Source organism: Tupaia chinensis, unplaced genomic scaffold (assembly GCF_000334495.1).
Source record: "Tupaia chinensis unplaced genomic scaffold, TupChi_1.0 Scaffold000226_1, whole genome shotgun sequence".
Taxonomy (NCBI): domain Eukaryota; kingdom Metazoa; phylum Chordata; class Mammalia; order Scandentia; family Tupaiidae; genus Tupaia; species Tupaia belangeri.
Genome location: NW_006159701.1, coordinates 307,857 through 325,712, shown reverse-complemented (window position 1 = coordinate 325,712; position 17,856 = coordinate 307,857). Strand labels below are relative to the sequence as shown.

General features: G+C 46.8%; 1 protein-coding gene across 1 annotated transcript in view; it reads left to right on the top strand.

The window, feature by feature from the left end:
* Positions 1–12,213: 12,213 nt before the first annotated feature.
* The window catches only part of PIWIL3 (piwi like RNA-mediated gene silencing 3), a 34,653-nt gene continuing 29,010 nt past the window's right edge, over positions 12,214–17,856 (top strand). Inside the window, exons 1-4 of the mRNA XM_027771574.1 lie at positions 12,214–12,358; positions 15,168–15,382; positions 16,669–16,790; positions 17,663–17,743. Of these exons, the coding sequence (XP_027627375.1) occupies positions 12,214–12,358; positions 15,168–15,382; positions 16,669–16,790; positions 17,663–17,743 (563 nt within the window). The remainder of the gene's footprint in view (positions 12,359–15,167; positions 15,383–16,668; positions 16,791–17,662; positions 17,744–17,856) is intronic.

Genomic DNA, 17,856 nt, shown 5'->3' with positions numbered 1-17,856 from the left:
CAGGGCGCCGACGTCAGTCCCCGCCGCGCCGCCGCCCCGCCCCCGGGGTCCGCGCCCCGCCCTCAGCTCTCGCCCCGCCCCGGACCACGCCCAGACCACGCCCACCTGGCCTCTGCCCCGCGCATGCTGGGCTCGCCCCAGCTCGCACTCCTGCAGCCAAAGGAGCTCCCGCGTTCTGGCCCAACGCCCCAGGCCGCGCCTCCGCACCTGGGGAGAGAAGGAAGGCGTCCTCTGTTCATTGCCCGCTGTGTGCCAGGCTCCAGCGAGTGACGCGAGGTGGCGGGCTGCTACCAACATTGTCCCAGCTTCAGCTCTCTCATCTTTAAAGATAGGCATAATATGGGTGTTATATGGTTTTTTAAAAATGGGTGTCTTAAATCTCAGAATAAGACACTTTTATGAGATACCGCGCGGCTCAAGGCTTGCCGGATCTATTGATACATGGGAGATCGCAGGTATTCCCCTGACGCCTGCGCGCTTGGGGCTAGCTGGGAAGGCTGGCCAGGAGCAAACACTGGGTGACTCTGTTAGACTGTTTTTCTGGGGACCAGCAGGTGGTGTGGTGGTTAAGGCGCTGGACACTCCCACATGGCTCACCATGGTTCATAGTCCTGGACCTGCCAGCTTGCTTTCTTACTTCCTCTCTCTCTCTCTTTCTCTCTGGTCAAATTAAGATAAATAAATGAATAAGTAACTTTTAAAAAAATACTTTTCTCTCTCTCGTTTCTGTGTGTTTCTTATTTTCATAAAAGAAAGAAACTTCAAAAAACGAGATACTGGATGTAAAGCACTTAATACAGACCCAGGATAAAAAGACCAACAACCATAAATGGTAGCTGTTGTTATGATTATAGTAATTATTATTGGGAGTGTCCCTAGATATACTGGTACTCTGTCCAGGAGAGGCCAGGACTTAAGTGGCTCCCTCTCCACATGCAGGTCACCTGGGAATGGGATCCAACAGGAGGCACCTGTGTGCCAGGATCTCCAGCGCTGGGCAGGCAGTGAGCTCAGCCAGAAACTTGCCCCACGACGCCCGATCTCCACCTGCCAAGGCCCTGACTGTCTCCACCCAGAATACAATGTAGAGGGACACATGTTTATTGAGCACCTGCTTTGTGCCAGGTGGTTGTGCTGGAGAAGTGAAAGTGAGCAAGGCAGACAGAAGTGAGCCAGCTCCTTGTGGAACTTAGGAAGTAGATGACAAAATGAAGAAGAAGCAAACGATACAGTATGTTGGAAGGTTCTGGAGAAAAGTTAAGCAGGCAAGTGATTCCAGGAGGACCCAGCTGGGTGGGATTTGTAATCTGGAACTGGGTGGTTGAGGGAGGCACCACTGAGAAGGTCAAAAGGAGGAGACCATGGGGATTTCCAGAGGGACATTCCAGGCAAAGGGAACAGTGAGCAGAAAGGCCCTGAGGTGGGAGTATGTCCACAGAGGGTGTGAATAGCGAGAGGCTGGGGGCTGCAGTGCAGGAGCAAGGTGGAGATCCTGCAGGGCCTTGAGGGTCACTTTAAGGATTCACACTCTGCCTCCTAAGGCCCTTCAGAAGGACTGGGGGACAGTCGGTGTTTCCCCTCTTGTCCCGTTGTCAGTGCCAGGGATCTCTAAGCCACAGACGCTGACGTTAGCCTACTTAGGCAAAGGGAATCAACTGCAGAGACAACACCTGTTCCTGGGGTTCATGGGATCTGAGAACTCAGGAATGGGACAAAACTGAGGCAGCTCCAGAGGGCAAGAAAGGAGGACCCTTGGGAATATCCAGCTAGCAAGGAGAATGTGGTTAGGATCCCATCACTCTGTCGAAAGAAGAGTCATGTGTTCACAGCTCCCATTCCAGGAGGGACCATCCGATTGGGCTGGTGAGGAGGGTGGAGTCCTTGTCACAACCCCACTACCCTCCCAACCATCTCCACTGAGGTTGTGATAGGTCTCTGGGAGTCTGGAAACTGGGAAATGAATGGAGCTCTAGAAAATGGTTACTTAGCAGAAGAACAAAACAAACAAACGAACAAGAACAGTCTGAAAAACCTACATATTGAGGACCTACTATGTGCCAGACACTGCACTCGGGGTTTTGCTTCCGTGACTTTACTAACTTCTCATATCCTATAACCTGATCATCTTCATGTTATAGACAAGAAACCCAAGGCTTGAGAAGGTTTTTCTTTTTAGATTTCTGCCATAAGGCATGTGCACTCACCAGAGAGAGAGAGAGAGACAGAGAGAAGGAAAATGAGAACTCATCCCCCAGTAGGGATGGCCACACCACAATCCCCTGTCCTCCATTCTCCTCCTGGGATTCCGGGTCCACACACACACACATGTACCTGGAGTGATTTTCAAGCCACTGGGTCTGGGACTTGAACTGCACAGTTGGCCATGTAAGATCAGCACCTGAACCACCAAACCACTTACTGCCCCCCAGGTATGTTTTTCTTTTTCTTTTTTTTTTTTTAAGTTTGTTTACTTATTCCATGAGTGAGAGACAGAGATAGCATTCTTAACAGGGCCGCGACACCGTGATCCACCTCCAACTTCAGCCACCCAGGTCATGAGGATGGGCATGCCCACTGGGGCAGGGGTGGGGGGCCCTCTGGACACTTCCCTTGTAGGTCAGCCTTGAAATGTGGCATCTCACTGTTGTGCCACTTTCCAGCCTCTCAGGAGGGTTTTGTCTGAGTTCAAATAGCCGCTGAGTGGCAGCCAGAATTCTGACCTCCAGGCCCAACAATCGATCCAGTGGTTCTTCTCCTTGGCTGTACCCCTAAGTTAACTCAGATACTTTAGAATAAAGTTGGGTGCCTGAGTCTCACTGTAAGAAAGTATTTTTCAAAACCCACATTTCCTCCTTTCCCTGCCAAGAACCAAGCCTGGAGGTTGATCTGTGCTGGTCCTGCCTTGAAAAGCTGGAGTTTTTCTCAAAAAATAAAGGACTAGATGGTGTTTAGCTCCATAGCAACCGCAAGGTAGGTGTGGATGAAACCAGGGAATCCCCCGATTTGGAATCCTGGGCCTGGTGCATAGTGGCTAAGGCACTGGATTCCCATATGGCTGATCACAGTTCTAGTCTTGGACCCGGCAGCTTGAAAATCATACTGGGTTCATGTGTGCGCATGCCCAAAATTTCAAGAGGAGAATGGAGGAGAAGGGATGATGGTGTGGCCATTCCCTCGGGGATGATTTCTCATTTTTCCTCTCTCTGTTTCTGTCTCTCTGATGAGTGTACATGTCCCACGGAAAAACCTTAAAAAATATTCAGCTGCAGTTGAACCATTCACCACCAGGGGCACCATCGCCTAAAATCACCTTATGAAGAACGACTGGAACCTCCTTGGGGTCAGGGCAGAAAAACTCACTTGGGTCCCAAAGCCTTCTGCGGTTTCTGAGAATCCCATCACCTACCCAGGCTGCACCTCCTACCCTCACCTCTAAACAACCGCGCCACACTGGAAGAGAAACCGATTCCCCCTGCGATGTTCTTTCAGCGCCCTCTACCGAGAAAGTTCGGCATTACGCTCAGTACAAACGCGAAATGCTATCGCTTGGTTGCGGGGCAAATCTTCACCAACCAGCTCAAGGGAGCAACTGTTCCCATCTTTTAAATTCCCTTCCTGCCTTAGCCCCCAGACATTCGTCGTTTTGTGCTGTGGTAGCTGAGGTTGGTACAGAACTTTAACGTTTATAAAAAGCATTCACAGTCAGCACTTGACGCTCACATCGACCTTAGGATGTAAGTGTTGCAACAGTGTCTCCTGTCCTACATTGAAAGAAGTTGAGGTTAATGATAACTGATCCACAGACGGACTGCCTGGAAGTGGCAGATCTAGGAATGGTATGAAAGACAGAGGAACAACATATGAGAGACTCAGAGGCGACCAGCACAACTCTTAAGTTACTGGGTAACTTGGAGGAACTAATCCAATGTCTAAGTTCAATACAACCCTGAATTAACAGGACACCAGAATTTATTCTGTTTGGGAACCCAACCCAATAATCCTAAAGTTCACTGGAGAGAACAGCCAGAAATTTTCAGTGCTTAGCAGATGTAGGCTCTTCTAGTCTTTAGAATACTTTTTTAAAAAAGAATTATTTTATTTAACTTTATCTATCTATCTATTTATTTATTTTTACATTTTTGACCAGAGAGGGGCAGAGTGAGAGCGAGAGCGAAAGTGACAGAGACAGTGAGAAAATGAGAAATCAAGCCACCAGGTCCAGGGCTTGAACCATGGGTGGCCATGCGGGAGTCCATTGCCCTTAACCACCATGCCACCTGCTGGCCCCTTAGAATACTTTTTTTAAAAAGAGATTTTTTTGCTATAGGGCATGTGCACTTGATGGACAGAGAGAGACAGAGGTAACAAGTGAAAAATCACCTCCCCAGGGGGGATGGTCACGTTGGAATCTCCTCTCCTCCATTTTCCTTCTGGGATTTTGGGCATGCACACACATGCACCCAGCATGAGTTTCAAGCCTCCGGGTTCAGGACTCAAACCAGAGCCTACCATGTCAGAGTCCAGCAACATAACCACCATACCATCTGCTGGTCCCTAGAATATTTTTTTTAAGGTTTTTCCATAGGACATATGCACTCATCAGAGAGACAGAAACAGAGAGAGGAAAAATGAGAAATCATCCCCTAGGGAATGGCCACACTACGATCTCTTCTCCTCCATTCTCCTCTTGAAATTTTGGGCATGCGCACACATGAACTCAGTATGATTTTCAAGCTGCCAGGTCCAAGACTAGAACTGTGATCAGCCATATGGGAATCCAGTGCCTTAGCCACTATGCCACCTGCTGGCCCTTAGAATACTTTCAAGACCCAGTGAACCACAAGGGTGTACAACTGAATTTTAGAAATAGAGTGGGGCATGTTCACAGGTTTCTAATAGAAAACGGCACAATTTCAAAACAAGAAGTAAGATAAACGCAATTCAAAAAATGTGTCAGATAACTATTGTCGTTAAAATAGGTATTTAGTGGGTGTATAAAGGATTTAAATACAAAACAATGCAACTATAAAAATTATGAAGGAGGAGACAGCTGGTGACATAGTGATTAAAGCGGCTGAGTTCCACGTGACCAACTGCTCGGTTCAAATCCCAGTCCTAGCAGCCTAAGAAACATGCTGGGTGCACGCGCATGTGTGCCCAAACTTCTGAGAAAAAGGAGTAGGGGATGTGGCGTGGCCATCCTGGCTGGGGCAGTGAATTCTCACTTTCCCTCTCTCTCCTTCTCTCTGTATCTCTCTGAGTGTATGCTCCCTATAGCAAATTTTAAGTATATAAATAGATATATGTTAAAAGAAAGAATTGGTGACTTAGCAGAGAAACACAAACTTTAAGTGGCAAAAAAAAAAAAAAAAGACTAATAACCAAAGAATGACAAAAACCTGGAAGCAATCGATAAAAAGATTGCTACGGCATATACCATCTTTCAAAATGACCCCAAATTCTTAAAAGTTTACAAATCACAGCGGATCCACTTGCAGTTATCTGTGCCAAGACGGCTCGAATCCAAGGACGGTCACATCAGCTGCACTTAATTATACTGGCAACAGGAGGAATTTGGTTAAAACTTTTAAACGCTGACCGGTGACCCCGACATTTTGGGGGCCCCAAGTGCGCATCGTTTTGCAAGGTCACCTGGCAGGTAAATCAGTTGGGAGACAGTTAATGGGTGAGACAAGGTGGGGCGGAGCGGAGAGAGCTGGCTTCCCATCCTGCTGAGGTTTCAGAGAATCTCTGAGCTCTCAGCTGCAGCTCAAGGTCGGCCTCATTTGGGCCCGGATGGAGGCGCCTCCGGAAGAGGCGGGACCCGCTAATTGAAATTGGGGCGGTGCGGGTTGGGCTCCTGCCCTGCGGAGTGTCTGGCTCGGTAGGCCCGGAAGGGCTGGTCCTTCGATTCGACGTCCTCCCCTTTCGTGAGTGCTGAGGGGCTCAGGGCTGTGTCCCGGGAAACGCTGAGCTCCTGCCCCGGGCGGTTTCCCTCTGGGACTGATTTTTGAGCGTCTGACTTCGCAGAGATCCATGCTCAGTCGGTGCGGGGCTGGGCTAGGGACCCGAGGGCGCAAAGCAGCCTGATTCCTGGGGAGGAAGGCAGAATCAAGGGAGGAGAAGAGGGTGCAGAGGCCCCGGAGTATGTGTGGGAAGGGGGTGGGAGGCTCAGGGGACTCCCGGGCATGCCACGTGGAGACCTGGTAGGTTAATATCCAGCCGTCACCTGACACATCGGAACCCATAAGCAGTAAGTGGTAACTGCGTCCTGCGAGTCTGTATGGGGAAGGGACTCGTAGTCAACAGCGTCCTTAAATCTCTGGGAAGGTTGACCAGTCCTCTGTCCTTTACAACAAGGTACGTCTCTATTACAAAGGCAATCCCTCAATTTATTGGTGCGATTGCGACTTATTAGTGACCGAACGCGTCACAAGGGACCTTCAAAAATGTCATCAGACATGGCTGTTACAAAACTACGTCTGGATTTCAAACATATTTGCACCAAAATAGACTGGTACTTGAATTCCACTTTTCACACACTTTTTGAAGGCCCCTGCTATTTGAAGTAAGGGGGTACGGGAGAGGAGAGGAGGGCCCAGGCAACTTCAGAAATGTCTGATTTAACTGTGTTCCTGAAGGGCCTCTGTGTTTTAGAATCATCGCCTTGAGTACCACGATGCCAGGCAGGGCCACGCCGGGCAGGGCCAGGACTCGAGCCCGAGGCAGAGCGCAGAGAGGGGTGATCTACCAGCACGCCACAGCAGCCCCAGGAGCGACCGCCAGGAGCCCTGTAATGTTCTTTGTTTCCTTTGTGCAAAAGCCCCGTAAAGTGGAACTGGTTGTGGCACTTCTAGGTCAGGACGGAGTTCTCTCCCGCCAAGTGCCGATAAATCAAAGGTGGATTTTATGGACAAGGGGACCAGAGGCTCTAGTTCCCGGATATGCTCTTCATCACTTCATTACACGGTTTTTTTCTATATGCAAACACTGGTTTTTCAGCTCAGAGTGGATGCCAAAGTTTATTATTATTATTAATTTATTTATTTATTTTAGGATTTTGGCCATAGGTTGTCTGTGCTCACTGGAGAAAGAGAAAGTGAGAAATCACCATTTCTCCTCTCCCCTCCTCCCAGGGGAGGTGGCCTGACATTACAGTCCCTTCTGCATTTTTGGGATCACGCCAGGCATGATTTTTTTTTTTTTTTTTTAAGCTCCCAGTTCCAGGATTTGAACTGCGGTCAACCAATTGGGAGTCCAGCACTTTCACCACCACACCACCTTGCTGGCCCTGCAAACCAATGTTTTTTTGAACTTGAGCACTTCAGTCAATGACTCCTTTTGGGGAGTGATTTAGGAATAAGGAGCTTCGTCAGAGGATTTGCACAGCCTGAGCTAGAGAATTTCCCATCTTGCTAACTTGCTATTCCTGTTACGCGGATACACGCGGTCTTCTCTTGTGGCCTCTCCACTCTGCGCTCACCCCGCAGAACTCGCTGCCAATGAGAGGTCTCGTCGCATGACCCTCTGTGTGCATACTGCCTGATGGCACACCACCACCCGGGGCCTCTCTGCTCGGTGTTTGCTCCTCTGTCCTCTTCTGGCCTCACACCTCAACTCTGCCTCAGCAGTCTTACTCTCAGCCTTTGACTTCATCCATGCCTACTGTCCCTGAGACGGATAAGGCATCTGACCAGAGCTCAGCAGCGCCCCCTGTCTACTCACCTACAGTGTCTAAACCCCTGTTCTCGCCTGAGACCCCAGCGTACTTGGTCTGCTCCCACCTAATGCCAAGTTTCTCCTCTCACCCCCAGCGCCCCTTCATGGATTCTTGCCCCAGAGTATCTCCCCCTCTATCCTCCAACTCCGCATACTTTTGCTTTTTAAAAAATCATTCCCATCTGTCCCCTTTTGCTGGGTCTTCCTCCTTCTCCTCCTTAGTCCTCTCCTTCCCTTTCTGTCAGGTCTGGCTAGGTGGCCAGGCAGGCTTAGAATTCACAATCTTCCTGGCTAAGTTTTCTGAGTAGGTGGGATGACTGGTGCCCTGCCCTCTTCATAGACCCAGTGGCTGGCCCCTGGACCTTTTGTCTTTTTCCTTCCTGTATATGCGGGGACTTCAAAAAGTTCATGGAGAATGAAATTAAAGTATGCATTTATTTTGGTGAAACAGTAACATCCACACAGTTTTATATAATACGCGTGTCCTGTGAACGTTTTGGAGACCCCCGCCCCCATATGCACTCGCTCCCTTGGCTGTTATCCAGTGTCACGGCTCTCAATGATACATGGCATGTGGACAGGTCCCCATAGTTATGGCTCCAGCCAGCCTCCCTCCTGCATTGCACAGAACCCCCATGGGTGTCCACGGGCCCCTCGCATTCCCTATCTCTGGATCCCCCTCGTGTGGTAAAGCTCCGTTCTTTCACTTGCTCAGGCTAAAGTCTTTGCAAACTCATCTGAGACCTTTCTTGACCTCAAACCCTTTGCATAAACAACCCAGAAATACTGTTGTCTCTGACTCCGCCCCCCCACCTCAAGTTACCTGGTATCTGACAACCTCTCAGTGCCTCTGTCTCTACCACCTACCGCCCTCATCGGACACTGCAATGGCCTCCTAGCTGGTCCCTTTGCTCTGCCCTGCTTTCCCGCTCAGCCCGTTCCCGGCAGAGACCAGACAGATCAGCTCATGGGGCTCCTCCACCTCACACCCTGGAAGAATCAGGCACGCACCTTGCAATGGCCCCTCCCGGGCCCTTGCTGGCCCTTGCTCCTCTCCCCCTGCTCGTCTTCCTCCTCCACGCTGCCCTCCTCATTCTTCCTTGAACATTCCTGCCTGGGCACTGCATGTTCTGTCTTTGCCCTCTGCCTTTGGCTAGTGTAGCTTTAACTTGCTCACTTCCTTCAAGTCTGTGATTGCACGTCGAAGGCTTGAGGCCCTTGGTCTCATGAGTTAGTGCAACCTGCCCTCTTCACATGCTCCCTTTCCAGTAGCTCCTGTTCCTCTTCCTGATGTGTTCAAGTTTTTCCTTCATCCTCCTACTAATGTCCACACAAAGCATTGTATAAATTATTATTGTTAGTCTAGGGCATGTGTGCTCCCTGAAAACAGAGACAGAGAGTGGGGATGAGAAAGCATCCCCTAAGGGGATGGCCACATTGCAATCCCTTCTCCTTTTGAGATTTTGGACACACACACACACACACACACACACATATATACACATATATACACATATACATACACAACTGGCATGATTTTCAAGCTGCTGGGTCCAGGACACAAACCGCGCAGTGAGCCATGTGGAATCCAGCCACTTTAACCTCCACACCACCTGCTGGACCTATAAACTATTTCTCAACTTTATTTTTGTCCCTGGAATGTGAATTTTTCAATGGAAGGTCCTTTTCTTTTTAGAATTTTTTTTAAACTTCCTTCATTATTAATTTGATATAGGGCATGTGTGCCTACCAGAGAGAGACAGAGAAAGAGAAGAAGTGAGAAAGCAAGCCTCCAGGTTTGGGACTTGAACCATACTCAGCCACACGGGAGTTCACCATACTACGTGCTGACCCTAGAAGGTCCCCTTCTTTATGCCCTGATAGCTTCATGTAGATGAAAAATGAACACAGAGAGAATGCTACTCATGGTTTCTGTTTCTGAAAACATCCAGACCCCACAGCCTCCTCAGATCCAGCCTGGACCTCAGCCTCTGCAACCTGGGCAACCTCAAGGAGCAGAAGGACCCGCTCAGCCTCAAGGTGAAAGGAGGGGCACGTGATGTGTAATGTGTGAAGGTCCATGACGGCCATAGAAAGTTCTAGACAGAGAGCATCTCTGTATCCCCATGACGTCAGGCGGGATGGGAAGCACATGCAGCTTGCAACTACCCCACTTCCTGCGGTGGATTATCTAGCTGGCAGTGTCTTACCTGCTTTGTTGTCCGAAGCTTATGGAAAAGAAATGGAGATGCAGTTCATTGGCCAATGCAACATAATTACTGTTCAAGTTTAGATAGTATGTTTGTATAAGATAGATCTCGGTTAACCCGGAATCCTAGGGATCTGTTTTCTTGGCTCCTTAGTCTCCCGACCGCGTCAGCATTTACCTCCATTGCATCCTCCTCGCAGTATCAGGTTAACTTTGTCACGCAGACAGGCACGTGGACTCCAATGATGGCAGTTCCCAAGTTTAATTTCTATTAAGTCCAAGTAGGAAAGGATTGTACTCCATGATTACTACATTCTAAGATTCAACTGGATTTCACATTGATTCCTTTTTTTTAATAGAATTATTTTATTTAACATTTTTTTAAAGAATTATTTTATTTAACTTTATTTTCATTTGACCAGAGAAGGATAGAGAGAGAGGGAGAAAGCAAGTCACCAGGTCCAGGACTTGAACCGTGGTCGGCCATGTGGGAGTCCAGCATCTTTTAACCACCATGCCACCTGCCGGCCCCAGGATTTCACATTGATTTGTAGTCATCGTTTGTATGACAGGGCCGTCTCTCAGTGAAAAGCAGCACATTAAACTTCTGTGAAACTTCAGACCTCACTCCCCACTTTGCTTCTTATAGCAAAGTAGCTTGTGATGGGTCAAAGCTTTAAACATAATAAGAATCATAATAATAAGGGAGCCAACAGGTGGCATGGTGGTTAAGGTGCTGGACTTCCACATGACTGACCGTGGTTCAAGTCCTGGACCTGGTGGCTTGCTTTCTCACTTCACCCCCCAACCCCATCTCTTTCTCTGGTATGTGCCTGTGCCCGGCAACACATTTAAACATAATAGAAATAAAATTAAATCATTCTTTAATACAAATGTAGGCAATTTTTTTTTTTTTAAGTTTTGCTATAGGATGTATGTACCTTGCTAGAGAAATGGAGAGAGAGAGGGAAAGTGAAAAATCGCCTCAGGAGACTTCCAGGCCACAATCCCTTCTCCAGTCTCCTCTTGGGGTTTTTGGGCATGCACATATGCACCCGGCATAACTTTCAAGCCCCCCCCCCACTGTGTGTGGAGGGATGATTTCTCCTTCTCTTCTCTGTTTCTCTGTCTCTCTCCAGTGAGTGTATGCACCCTATGGGAAAAACCTAAAAAAATTAAATAGTTTTTTTTTGTTATAGAACGCCAGACTTTGTAAGGTCATCATGAACTAGGAATGAGAGCTTCCAGACGTAATACTTTGAGACAAACCATTTTTGTAACCCAAGGCGGGAACTGCCCCAGTCATTCGGAGATACGGAGTTGACACATGTGAGCACGTCTTCTTTATTTCACAGTGTACTTCTCCCTGACAGACTGCTTTGCGCTGTCCCTCAAATACTGGCTGTGGAATAAATGCTTAAGTCTATTCGGATCTGGGAATGCAGTACAAATGGCACGATCCTTTTTCTTGATTAAGAGATTTTTGTTTTAGGGTGTGTGCACTTGCCAGAGAGACAGAAAGGGAGAGATCACCCTTCCCACCTGCCCCCTGGGGGTGATGGCCACACCACAATCCCTTCTCCTTCATTCTTTTCTTGGGATTTGGGGGACACATACACACGTGCCTGGCATGAGTCTCAATCTACCAGGTCTGGGGCCCCAACCATGGTCAGCCAAGTGGGAGTCCAGTGCCTTAACCAAAATACCACCTGCTGGCCCCGCGACCCTTTCATAGTAGAAAGACTAGTTCTGTATCAAAATCGTGGATTTTTTTTTAAAGAATCATTTATGTTATTAATTTGACCAGACAGGGGGAAAAGAAAGGGAAAGTGAGAAAGCAAGCTGCCAGGTCTGGGCCTCTAAACCATGGTTGACCATGTGGGCGTCCAAGCACCTTAACCACCGCACCACTTACCAGCCCCCAAATCACGGATATTTACAGATCTGTCATTGCGCTGGCATTTTCTGACACCCACTAGGGGGCAGTGTGGTGCCAGGCACTGAATTAAACAAAGATGGAGAATCTTAAACTGTGACAGCTCCCTGACAAAACGGGACAGATAGCTTATACAAAAAGCCAAGGTATCCCCTGATGTGGACAGGGGACTGGTTGGAAAAGGCTCCTGAGTAACATTTCTCTGTTCTGGCAACTCAGCCCGGAAATAATACTTGGATCTTTTGATGTCATCTTGGTTACTTCAAACAACTTCGAATGTCTTACTGAAGAGAGTTGGGCGTTAATGCTGCCCGTTCTAATTCTGTTTCCCGTGTTACTGTATCCATTCATGGCTTTACACTCTTCATACACAGAACTTCAGCTCTCTGCTGGATTGCGGGCAGTATCGCTGAAGGCGAGAGAGAGTGGAGTTTTTCAAGACCTCGTGGTGAACACAAGGCAGAAAATGACTCATGTCCAAGAGACAAAAACAGGTACACTGGCCTCTAAGAGTTTGATTTTTATGGAGTTCATTTTAAATTTGATAAGATCTTGGGGATGGCAGGGGCCTTGGTGGTTAAGGTGCCACGTGGCCAAATGCAGTTCAAGTCCCAGACCTGGCAGCTTCCTTTCTCACTTTCCCTTTCTCTCTGTCTAGTCAAATAAAATAAACATAATAATAATAATTATAATAATAACAAATAAATGTAAATGAATAATTCTTTTTTTTTTTTTTGAGAGGTTTTCGCTATAGGGCACGTGCGCTCACCAGACAGACAGAGAGAGACATAGAGACAGAAAGCGAGAAATCACCCCCCAGGGGGGATGGTCACGCCGCAATCCCTTCTCCTCTGTTCTCCTCTCGGGATCTTGGGCACGCACGCACATGCGTCCAGCGTGAGTTTTAAGCCACCGGGTTCGGGACGCGAACTGTGGTCGACTACGTGGGAGTCCAGCGACATAGCCATTACGCTAACTGCTGGTTCCCAATGAATAATTCTTTATTTTGCAGAAATGCCAATTTGTGGTAGAATCTTGGACAGACTCTCAAGTCTGTCTTTTCCTTTTTAAAATTTTTTACTTACTTAAATGTTATTATTACTATTTTTAAATTTGCTATAGAGCATATGCACTCACCAGAGACAGAGCAATAAGAGAGAGAGAAAGGGAGAAAGAAAGCCACCAGGTCCGGGACTTCAACTTCGCCATGTGGGAGTCCAGCACTTCAGCCACCATGCCACCCACTGGTCCCCTGTCTTTTCCTTTTATAGCTTTGAAAAGACAATGGTTACTAGACCAGCAGGTGGCGTGCTGGTTAAGGGTGCTGGAGTCCCACATGCCTGACCGCAGTTCGAGTCCCGAACCCAGCAGTTTGCAACTCAGGACAGGCACGTGTGCCCAAAATCCTAGGAGGAGAATGGAAGGGAAGGGATTGTGGAGTGGCCATCCCCCCAGGGGGTGATTTCTCACTCTTCCTCTATCCCCCTCTCTCTGGCGAGCTCACGCATCCTATGACAAAATCCTTAAAAAGAAAAGGAAAGAAAATAGTTTAAGACCAGCAGTAGCATGGTGTTTAAGGTGCTGGATTCCCACATGGCCCACCACAGTTCAGGTCCCAGTCTTGGCACTTTGAAAATCACACCAAGCACGTGTGCATGCATACTGAAAATCCTGACAGGAAAGTGGAAGAAATGGGACTATGGTGTGGCCACCCCTCTTGAGGGTGATTTCTCATTTTTCCCTCTCTGTCTCTCTCTGGCAAGCATACACACCCTATGGCAAAAACAAAAAGAAGGAAAATAGAATGCTTCAGTTCTTTGGTTGCCCTGAGACTTTGTTGTAATTTAATTTTCTAATATACCATGCTTTTGCCCCTTTTGGAAGCTACAAACGTTTTTAAAATTTTTTTAATCTACTTTCACTGTAAATACTTCTTATAGGATTCTTTTTTTGATATTATTTATTATTATTATCATTCAGTTTGATCAGAGAAAGACAGAGAGAAAGAGAGGAAGAGTGAGAAAGCAAGTTGCCAGGTCTGGGACTCGAACCACGGTAAGCCATGTGGGAGTCCAGTGCCCCAAATACCACATCACCTGACAGCCCTCACTGTTAAATAGTTTAATCTTTTTTTTTTTTCTTTTTCCTTTTCTTTTTCTTTTAAGTTTGCCAGAGGGTGTGTGTGGGTGCCAGGGAGAAACAGACAAGGAGAGAGAGAAAGTAGCCCCCAGTGGGACGAGGTCACTTCTCCGTCTCTCTTTTCTTTGGGGATTTTGAATACAAAGAGAGACAGAAAGCAAGAAATCATCCCTCAGGGGGGATGTCCCTTCTCCTCCATTCTCTTGTCGTGGATCTTGGGCACACACACACACACAAACACACACACGTACCCAGAGTGAGTTTGAAGCCACCAGGTCCAGGCCTTGAACTGTGGTCGGTCATGTGGGAGGCTAGTGATGTAACCATTACGCCCTCTGCTGGCCCCAATATATACCTTTTATATTTCTCAAGTCGTAAGTCTGGGACTCAAAGTGCCCGGTCAGCCTTATGGAATCCAGTTCCCTTAACTGCCAAGCCATAGAATGGCCCAGTCTTACTGTATTTCAAGTTTCTAACTTCATGCTTGCATAAGAGTTTGTTTAAATCAATAATTAGCCATTCTGGATGTCGGGCATTTGCAAAGGTTTGTTATTTATTGCTTGGCTCTTTTTCTTGCCCTAACTCCGACACTTGTTGTGGTGTCCAGACTTTGGGGTCCAGTCAGTCACTTAGTTTTTTTTGTTTTTTTTTTTTTGTTAAATAGTATTTTTTTAAAAGAATTATTTTATTTGACTTTATTTTTTATATTTGGCCAGAGAGGGACAGAGTGAGAGAGAAAGTGAGAAAGTAAGCTGCCAGGTCCAGGACTCGAATCACAGTCGACCATGTGGGAGTCCAGCACCCTTAACCACCATGCCACCTACCGGCCCTGTGTCACTTAGTTTTATTATTTTTTATTTTATTTATTTATTTTTTTGAAGAGGTTTTTGCTATAGGACGTGTGCACTCACCAGAAAGACAGAGACAGAGAGACAGAAAGCGAGAAATCATCCCCCAGGGGGGATGGTCACGCCGCAATCCCTTCTCCTCCATTCTCCTCTCGGGATCTTGGGCACGCACGCACACGCTCCTGGCGTGAATTATAAGCCACCGGGTCCGGGACGCGAACCATGGTCAACTACGTGGGAGTCCAGCGACATAGCCATTATGCTAACTGCTGGTTCCCACTTGGTTTTATCATTGACAAGTGGCTTCTTCTTTCAGGAAAAGCAGGTGACACAGTAAATATATTCACCAACCATTTCCGACTGACATCTTGTCCCCAGTGGGTCGCATATAAGTACAACGTTGACTATAAACCAGACGTGGAAGATGGAAATCTGCGAGCAAGTCTGCTTTTCCAGCATGAATCAGAATTAGGGAAGTGCCACATATTCGATGGGAACTCTTTATTATTACCTCAAAGACTATCAAAGTCAGTAAGTAATGTTGATATTTGTTTTTCTTTGTTCTCTTTCTCTCGTATTTTCACTTTATTATTTGTCACAAGACTTCCACTGTGTCTGTGCAACAGTTTGTAGAGACATCCTGAGGCTCTCTTACCCATGGAACTTGTAACAAAACTTATGTGCCTAGGCCAGCAGATGGAATGGAGGTTAAGGTGCTGAATCTGACATGGCCCGACTCCGTGGCTTGAGTCCCAGATCCGGTGGCTAGAAAATCACACCAGGCCCCTGTGTGTGTGTGCCCAAAATCCCACGAGGAGACTGGAAAAGGGATTGCACTACGGCTATCCCCCATGGGGATGCTTTCTCACTTTCCCCTCTTTCTATTTTTTTTTTAAAGAATTATTTTACTTAACTTTATCATTATTTTTGAACTTGATGAGAGAGAAAGAGAGAGAGAGGGAAAGTGAGAAAGCAAGCCACCAGGTCCAGGACTCGAACCGTGGTTGGCCATGTGGGAGTCCAGTGCCTCTAACTGCCATGCCACCTGCCTGTCCTATCCCCCTCTTTCTATATCTCTGATGAGCATATGCACTCTATAGTAAAAACTAAAAAAAAAGAAAAAAGAAAAAAAAGTTGCTTTTGATTATTATTGATATTTGATAATCTTTTGTTTATAGTGCTTAAATGGAATTTTATAGCAGAATATGACTCAAAAAGACTCATAACAAAATTTCAAATAATTTATTTCTTCCTATTTTCTCTAAAACTTTGCAAAAAAAAGGCCTTATTATCTATAAATTTCAACATTATTAACCAAAGATATACTGTATGAGAATTAAAGTACAAAATTATTTCACTACACATATTTAATTCTGACTCTTCATTTCTATCTTATGAATCATATATATTTTTAAAGGTTTTTGCCAGAGGGTACATGGGCTCGCCAGAGAGAGAGCTAGAAACAGTGAAAGGGAAAGTGAGAAATCACTGCTCAGGGGGGATGGTCACACTGCAATCCCTTCTCCAATATCCTCCTGGGATTTGGGGCACTCACGCACACGTACCTGGTGTGATTTTCAAGCCGCCATGTCCGGGACTCGAACTGCAGTTGGCCATGTGGGGGTCCATCACCATAGGCACCATACAACCTGCTGGGCCTATAAATCATGTGGTTGACATGCACATACCTTTGAGAGAAAGGCTGGTCTGCCATTGGGGGTATGTTGGAGAACCAAGTGACAGGTTGATGTGTCACTAGGGAGCTTAGTTTTCTTAGAAGGACACCTGGGGTTTTTTTTTGGTTTTCTTTATCTCAGAAAATGGAAGTGGTCAGTCAGACCAGTGACAAGACGTCTGTGAAGATTACACTGGAGCTTTCCAAAGAACTCACGCCCGCCTCGCCAGAATGCCTTCGCTATTACAACATCCTGTTCAGAAGGTACCTGAGACTCAGTTTCAGCATCCAGTTGTGTTTCACTGTGTGTCAGAGATGTGGAACATAGCCTTTTGCTTCTGGCGTTTAGTGGTCCTTATGGTCCCTATGTATGGAGAGTCACAGGCCTTCGAAATGACGTGGTACCGGAGCCTCACTAGAACGTGCAAGTTCAGTGTCATTCCCAGCACTGCTCTCCCTGTTCACCCCTACTTTTCACGTCTGGCGTCTATCCCACAGGGGGAATAGACATCAGCTGTGTGTACACATGCATGTTCCGCTGTGGAACAATGACACCTGTTTTCCAGTGTAGGAGCCAGCAGACGGTGTAGTGGTTATGTCGCTAGACTCCCACATGGCTGGCCACAGTTCGAGTCCAGGACCCAGTGGCTTGAAACACACTGGGCATATGTGTGTGCGTGCCCAAGATCCCAAGAGGAGAATGGAGAAGGGAATGTGGCATGGCCATACCTTGGGGTGTGATTTCTCACTTTCCCTTTCACTGTCTCTGTCCCTCTCTCTGTCTGGTCAGCACACATGGCCGATGACAAAAAAAAAAACCTTAAAAAGAAAAGAAAGAATAAGAAAAAAAAAATGGGGGATGCGTAGTTTATAAAAGTTTAGTTCTGGGAATGAAGGGCATTCTGATAGCCATTCCCCAACATTTTATTTGACATGATGAGAAAAAGAGAAATTGAAGTTAAATGAAAATGAGTATTCATCTAATAACGTCGATTTACCTATCAGGCACTGTGTGTGCTAATTGATAGTATAAGCAAAGTCGTTGACATCATTGTCCTACTACATCTTTATGTGTGTTTCCAAATGCTTAGTAATATGTATGTGCTCTCAACAAAACCTTTTCTTCTGATTCCTAGAGTTTTGAGGTTGATGGATCTGAAGCAAGTTGGTCGCAACTATTACAACAACAAGGAGGCGATTGAGTTCCACAAACATAAGTTTGTATCAAGTGAAAAATTTCACGTTCTTGCAGACTTAATCACAGAATTTCTGAGAAAGTTATAATCATTTGAAATTTTATGATTTAAACATCATGGCCCTTTAAATGATA